General features: G+C 41.5%; 1 protein-coding gene across 1 annotated transcript; it reads left to right on the forward strand.

Annotated features, from left to right (window-relative positions):
* The first annotated feature begins 436 nt into the window (after positions 1-436).
* LOC127781164 (bZIP transcription factor 44-like) lies at positions 437-2,778 on the forward strand. The gene is made up of 2 exons (XM_052308077.1): positions 437-1,342; positions 2,124-2,778. The coding sequence occupies exons 1-2, from the start codon at positions 1,142-1,144 to the stop codon at positions 2,463-2,465; spliced, it is 543 nt and encodes a 180-aa protein (XP_052164037.1). The 5' UTR covers positions 437-1,141; the 3' UTR covers positions 2,466-2,778.
* Positions 2,779-8,291: the final 5,513 nt, after the last annotated feature.

Here is an 8,291-nt window from a genome sequence, read left to right on the forward strand (position 1 = left end):
GTAAAAACATTAAGACCTTTCTTGCAGAAAAAATAGATCTACCTCGGCAGTACATATCCAATACTCTCTCTCTTTCTCTCTCTCTAAAAAGCAGTGAATACTCTGTTTCACACAGCATCATCTGGGAATGAATTGCTGAAAAATGTCACAACAGAAAAGGTACTGTAAGTAACAAAGGACTATGTTTCTCTAAGAGCTAGCTTATTGAAACATTTGATTGAATAATCCTTTTAAAAATCATCCCAAGATGCCACAGAAGATTCTAATCCCACAGGCCACAGCCCACCATCAAGTTCTGCTTTTCTTCCCCATGTTTTTTTGCCCACTAACTCACTAGCCACCACTATCCATTACACCAATATAATATTTCTGTTTCTTCTTCTCTCACAAAACACTCCTTTTTTTCATCTATAAAAGAGCCCCTCTTCCCAAGCCTCAATTCCCTTTTCCCCTTCTCCCCTCCTTCCTCACTAAGGTTCCCTTGCTTCAGCAGAACCCCTGCTGGGCACCCTCCTTTTTCAAAACATACTTTGCTCTCCAACCACTTCATCTTGATGTTCTTAATCTCCAATAGTCTTGCCCTGTGCGAATTTTTTCTTTGAGAACCAAAGTTTCCTGGGGAAATTCTGTTGAATTTTTCCTTTGAGAACCAAGGCTTCTTGGGGAGACTCTGCCAAAATTTTTATCAACTAGCAAGTTGAAAATACATTATTGTACATATATTTTGTCTGCACATTTATATACAGTAGCAAAACCTGTTTGTAGAGGAAATTATTATAGTGTTTCTGGCTGGTTGATCCATGATAGATTAAACAAGGGAAGGTTGTGACTTGGTAGATGTCACCAATCCTCTCCGAGGTCATCCTCTCCGGATTTATGATCAGCTCGACGCTCCGGCGAGGCTCTCATCTTGTCCTCTCTTTCTCCGTCGTCTTCCTTTACTGGTTCTATGTCTTCTCAGTAACATCCTAGCTACTGTTCTCTTTTATTTGATCCATCCAATACCAGAGAATAGACCACCATATTCTACATAATACTTCTCATTGGAAATTATAGCTTATAGACAAAACTGAGGGTGACAATACTGTAAGGTATTTTCCTAAGTGTAGCACCAAGGAGGGTACTCAGGACTTTTATTAGGATGACCTTGTCAGGTGGGACCCTGTCAAGCGGGATAACCTCTGGCTCAAGCCATGGGACCCGGAGCTCAGGGTCAGAGGGTGATATCCAGCTGCAGGTCCAAATGGACCTGAAGCGGAAAAGAAGGAAGGAATCAAACCGAGAGTCGGCAAAGAGGTCTAGGTTACGGAAACAACAGCACCTCGATGACCTTACCTCACAGGTATGTTTGCATTCCTTTTTTTTTTCACACACACACATATATATATATATATATAGAGAGAGAGAGAGAGAGACATATATATAATATCGTTGCATTTGTTATGTAGATTTTAATATGTTTGTTGTTCCTAGCTTTAATTAGTTTGCTTTATGGATTGAAGCTTGCACTCATGTGCAGGTGAATTTGACACACGAAAGCAAAATCAGATGAAAAAGGACACTTGAGCTGAAGGATTTGCTCAAGGAAACTCCAATTATGCACACGGTGCCCTTTTTTCAAAGGGCCCCAACTAATTGCTTCTTGCATAATACTCGAAAAACATTAAACTCGTTATCACTCCCAAAGAAAAAGGCGATAGGGAACTAGCTAGTTACCAACAATTGCTCCCAACTGTCAAATCTGGAAATAAGAGCAAGCTCATCGAAATTTCTTGATGCCGATCAAGACTGGATCAAGCTTATGTTTTGCTCCGGAAATGTGAAGGCAAATTTCTATGAACTGTCAGATATCGCAAGAAACTGTCATCCAGAATTTCATTCATTTTTCCAGATTAATCGTACCAACAATAGTAGGAAAAGATTTCAGAATGTTGCTTGAACAAATTAACAAAATAATAGATACCAGTGTAACATAAATAAATAGTACAATTCACCAGATGCACATGGTAGATATTAATTACTTGCACAATCTAAAATCTGTTCTGTTCATCACAGCTTCCTTCAGCAAATCCAAAAAAAATGTTTATGTTAAAAAGGAATGTTATCTTGATTATATAAAATAGGTGAACCAGTTGAAGATGGAGAACCAGCAGCTCACCACAACATTGAACATGGTCACCCAAAGCTGTGCCTTCGCAGAGTCTCAGAACTCAGTGCTGCGCACTCAGATGATGGAGCTGGATAGCAGGCTATCAGCGCTCCGTGAGATAATCTTCTACATGAACAATGGAAACCAATCACCTTCTAATCCTACAATAGCAGCGACTACATACCCATCCACTACTACAATGACTGCAGCAACTACTGGCCATTACGATTATTATGATGCCTTCACTGCAAATGCATGGGGCTCAGGGATGCAAATGATGCAGCAGCCCATAGATCAGTTTCTGTACCAGTGCTAGCTAGCTTCTAGCAAGGAAGTCGATAGAGATAGTGGACCAAAGAAACAGGGCGTTGAAATATTGGGCGTGGTGAATGTTGTAGCTAGGTCCATATTAATTATAGTGTCACCAGTGGTTGTTTATCTTTTGCTTTGATTTGTGATCGGTTGTGGGGGCAGGAAAAAAATGGTGTTGTACCTTTCTGCTGTTGGTGGTAGAGGCCAAATGGCTATTGGAAAAGTATCAACTTGTCATTTGTCATTGTGTGAAGAGGTATATATCAATATATGTAAATGCTGCTGGAGCCAAAGGGAAGCCAAAAAAATACTTACAACGCAATATGTGCAGTGATGGTAAACTTAGAACTACGATTGTTTGATCTATGATTATTTCATGATCTCTTTTATGTGATGTCCATGCATGTTGCATGTCATGACGAGCCAACACGCATGACGCCGACACGCGCTCCTCGGAATCGACCACGGCGGTCACCAGGCTCGTTGTGGCGGGGACTTTCGACTCATGTGGCGTCAATCCAGGGTGACAGGTGCAAAGTGAACTGGAAGAGAGTCTACATACCAATCAAGTCTGGGGGCTTCCGTGTATGAGACTATGAGAGGAAGGCGATGTTGTGGGAATCAACCTGGCAATCCAGCTTCCCCTTGAAATCAATTGCCCCAAATTTCTACAAACACTCCAGGAGGAAGAAGAGGACAATCGCTGATGCCTCAGGAGGACAGAATATATTCTCTACCTCTAAGTTCGTACGAGTTCAACAATATTGCCCCCCTCCCCGACACTGTCATTTCTGGAGGATTTTTTCCCCTTGTGTTTTTTTGGTTGCGGGTTTTATAGGAGGGACAAGGCGTACGGCTCTTGCACTAGAAGACACTGACACATGGGTCCATCGTCAAGCGGGGCCACATGTCATGCTTACTAGTAACTTTTAACACAAAACATTCTTATACAAAATCTTGTTTCCCCATGCGGTGCCCTGCCTCGCGTGCTATATATGTGGCGTCCGTGCGCCGCACCACGGCACGGCGTACGTCGTCGTTGCGCGCCGCACCAGATCAAAGCCCACCATCGAACAGTACACAGAGTGCCTTCGACCCTGCTCTGCTCAGGCGCCATCACTGGAGTCCCTCTCAACCAGGAAGGCATACCAAGCTTGAACAAGAGTACCTCGAGGACACCATAAGTCAGTGCGCGCGGCGTCGGCACCGCTCCTGCTCCGCCGTCCCTTCGGCAGCCGAGCTGACGAGTAGGGCGCAATGGTGCCGACGTCACCGGCCGCCAGGAACCCCGCGCCGGCCGGCTACCTCGTCCACGCCTGGCACCGGTTCTGCCTCAACGCCTGGCTCTGGCGCGTGGGCGATGGAGCGACGAGATTGGTTGGATGGCGTGGGGAGGTCGCGGAAATCGCCGTGCGCACAAACACGCCTGCGAAGCGACGGATGCGGAAGACTTCGTGAGGCCGACGAATATAATGTGACTTATTTGCGCGCGCCGCGCTCGATCGTAGGCCGAGCTAAGCTAGCCCGGCGCACGTACGGGATCAGCAGCGTGGACGGTGAAGCGCTCAACTGTGTAGCGCGTACGTTTGGCTCGGGCATGCATGGACCATCATGAGGAGGACGCACTAGTCTGCGAGTGGCGGGTACGGTGGTCTTGGCGCATGGCCGACGTCGGTACGTACGTGCACGGGGTGCAGAGCACGGCTGCACGAGGCGTGGCGCAATGCGTGCTGGCAAGGTGACGGTGTGCTAGCTCTGTCTATACGAGACGGCCAGCCGGCGGCTTCGGTTCGGTGGGGCGCGAAGAGTGCCTCCGATCCTTTGTCGGCGTCGCAGTTAGCAGTGCACACGGCGCATGCGAGAGGTCTACACGACAACACACTGCCAACGCGGCGCGACGGAATCGATCGGCACACAACGAGGCGGGCGCGCGGCTTGACACGGCTTGGCTTGGGCGCGGACAAGGCGGAAAGGCTAAGGGTAGCGATCGATCCTGGCCTGGCGTGGTCGTTTTTTTTTTTTTTTTTCACCGCATTACTTTTTCTATTTTAGTAAAGTGCACTTAAAGTTTATACTCCTCAAGTTTGCACATCTAATGTTTAGAGACCAAAAGTTTATAAGTCAAAAGTTTATATATCCGATTCAAATTTGAATTCGAATTCAAATATTTTTTATATATAGTATTTCTATACATCTAAAGTTTATACACCTAAAGTTTATAAGTCAAAAGTTTATATACCCGTTTCAAATTTGAATTTGAATTTATCATATTCAAATTTAAATTTGACTTCAAATACTTTTTATATATAGTATTTCTATGCATCTAAAGTTTATACACCTAAAGTTTATAGACCCAAAGTTTATAAGTGAAAAGTTTACGTACACGATTTAAATTTGAATTTGAATTCAAATATTAGTTTATAGATCTAAAGTTTATAAGTCAAAAGTTTACATACCCGTTTCAAATTTAAATTTGAATTCAAATATTTTTTATATATAGTATTTCTATACATAAATTTTTTCTAACTTTGTTTTTTTTTTGTACTGTATAGGAAGAGAAGGAGGGGAGGAGGAAGGGGAGAAAGCGCATAGGGGGGAGAGGAGTGCGGGATCACCCGCGCGTTAGCAACACCCCGGACAAGGTGCGGTGATGGCGCATGGTGGTAGAGATGAAACTGGTTCGGATAGTTTCCGTTTGTTCGGACCATTTTTCGGATTCGGATAGTTTCAGTTAGAACTATCCAGAAATTCTCGGATTCGGAAACGAATTCGGATTTTTTTTCCCGGAAACAAAAACGAATACAGTAAGGGTACTATCTGTCAGAATCGGAAAACGGTCGGAAACTATCCGGAATTTTTTTCGGATATCCGCAGACATTGATAAAATTTTAGAAAAAACACGTATATATACAAAACTTTTTCATACGGAATCAGATGAAGACAAACTTTATATCAACATTGTAGAGCTCGATGAGATCTACAACTTTATTATTGACTATTTTATTATTTGAGATCATTTAAGGGTCTAAATATTCATTATAATATACCATATTAATTTTTACAAAATCTCAGATCTACAATTCAAACGGCATCTGATGGAGATGTGTTCTATATCAAAGTTGTAGAGCTCAACAGGATCTACCACTTTGTAGTTTATAATATTTCTATTTGAAAGCATTTAAAGCATAAAACAAATATTGCAAGTTTCAAAGATGTGAAGTAAAATAAATAACATCTCCAATTTATACAATGGCAAGTAAGTTATACATATAGTAAAAGGTCTTGAAAATTGAAAATGATAATCATATTTGCATATGAATCTCTTAGAGGAACAACCATGAAAATCGATTTTCACATACGGTTGTGAGACGTCTACAAAATTGACGATATAAATGTTGGAGATGTTGAACTAAAATAATAAGTGATATCTCTTCCTTGATCAAGAAACTTAATTTGAGGGGCTTTTTATATACCGGTAAATATTCACTACCGTATTCGTTCCGTCTCGTATTCGCTCCGTATCTGTATTCGATAATATTCGATTTCATTTCAGTATCCGAGTTTTCGATTCCGAAAAAAAATATAAAAACAAATATAATAAAGCTAATTTCTGTCTCTTTCCAATTCGTTTTCATACCTAAATGCTGGCATGGTGCGATATGCACGGGAGTCACGTCGAGCGTTGAAGTTGCCCCGCTTGACTCAACCGGTGTCCAGTGGTGCAAGGGCTCGGATCGATCGGATGGCGTGTTGCCGTGCTGGATTTGCGGCGCGGACGTGGGCTCGACCTGGTGCGGTAGCGGCTCACGGTCGCGGGGGCCGGTCGGCTTTGGTTGCTGCTCAGCTGGGCTAGGCGGCTTGTCCTGTTCTACTTACTGGGCCGGCCTTTGCTCTGGTCGGTGGTGTTCATGTATTTACATGATTAATGCATTTCCAGTTAAGCTTCCACTCTCGAGTTTGTAGTTACTAAAATTTGATTCTTGTAATTATTGTTTTTGAACAATATTTATTGCATTGGGAATTGATTTTAATTAGTTCAACTTCCCAAAGATATCTGAATCTCTATTTATTTTAGTATATTATTCGGGTTCTTGTATTCCATTAGTATTTCGGGATTTGGGAATTATATAAAGGTTTTAATTCCTGGTTCCATGTCGATATACTAGATGATACCCCGCACATTGCTGCTAGATCTTATAGAAATGACTTTTTTAATGAAATATTACGTAATGAAAAAATTAATAGAGTTGTATGATAGATTAGAAGATAAGTGTGTGAAGTGAAGAAAAGTTTACAAATTGGCGATGAGCTGTGAGAAAACATAATTAGTGAGAACATTAGAAAGATAAAAATATCATCGATGGAACTTACTTCAATCTATAAATGTTCTCAAACTATGTCTCAACTCTTTCATTTTAAATACAAACAACTTTAGTATGTCCAAAAACGGACACATGGTTTGACACATACGTTCTAAAGTTGATAGTTGACATAAGATAAAAGAATCGATCAATTGAGTGGATGTGGATTTTGTGCTTAAATTATTGAATTATTAAAGAGAATTAGGAGCAGCAATTATACTAGCTAGAGTGAGTGGTTACCTAACGGTTTCTGTAAGCATTAAGAAAGTGCTCATTGCTTAATCATGTATATTGTGCAATCAATACCAGGAATGGAGGAGATTGCTTATCAGTTAAGAAAGCGTTACGAAAAATGAGTTCGTAGCCAAATCAATAAGCTGATTCAAACTAAGTTTAGCCTTTTTCTTTAGTACAATCCCATTTTAAATAATACTCCGTATTTTATTATGAAAGCATTGACCATTATTTTTTTAAATTGTTAAATTAAAGTGAATAGAAGAATTCCATGCTTATATTTAGGACATATTACACATTAATATAAAACATGGCATTCCTTTGAGTGTTTGAAAATGTTTTTCAAAAACACTAATGGTCAAAGTTTAAAAGTAAATATTGTGTGTTGTAAGTTATTTAAAAATAGAGAGAGTAGCATAATTCTAAGTAAATTATAATTTCTCGGATCATATTTGTGTGTGAGCTAGAGAGAAGTTTTCCCCTTAAGAACAATAATAATTAGGAAAAAATAATAAAAATTCTGCAACATAGATTTCCCTCCTCTTCTCCTCTGTCGGCACTATCATTACATACCTTTGTTAACTCTAGGACAAGTTTCTCGTGCGGTGCCTCCCTTTCAATGTTTTTTCCCCATGCCGCCAGATAAATCGATTATCATCCCTATTTCCTAGCCACTCCAATGAGTCATCCTCATGTCCTCGCCTCTTGTGCTGCTAAGAGGGCACCACCACCCACCACTAGGCTTTCTATTCCTATGACCCCTCTATTGACAAAGATGGATAAACTAAGAGAAAACTAAAAGCAATATGAAAAACGATTCGATTGATTGATTGTAGATTGATTAGTTACAATTGAACCGACCATGTCACTTATATAGGGGTTGGTGTTGCCCTCTACAGGGTCTCCTCCACGTCCAACTCGGGATAGAATTTAAAGGAAACCCGAAACATGCCTTCCCGAGCAAGGAAACTTCAAGACTCGACGAAACAGTCCCGGACTCGGACTCTGCCGGTCAGACCGGCCACACACCACCGGTCTGACCGGCCCACTATCGACGGTCTGACCGGCCAACACATGGCGGTCAGACCGGCCCTCGCAGAGGAAAACCGGCAGACTTCCAAACTTTGGCAATTTTTCCTATTTTATCCCTAGGTGCCAAATTTGGGTGTAAACACATGCCCCCCTGCTTTTTGATGAACAACGTGAATCTAAAAGCATAAAACATGTTTTTGGTC

This window comes from Oryza glaberrima, chromosome 8, assembly GCF_000147395.1.
Source record: "Oryza glaberrima chromosome 8, OglaRS2, whole genome shotgun sequence".
Classification (NCBI taxonomy): Eukaryota; Viridiplantae; Streptophyta; class Magnoliopsida; order Poales; family Poaceae; genus Oryza; species Oryza glaberrima.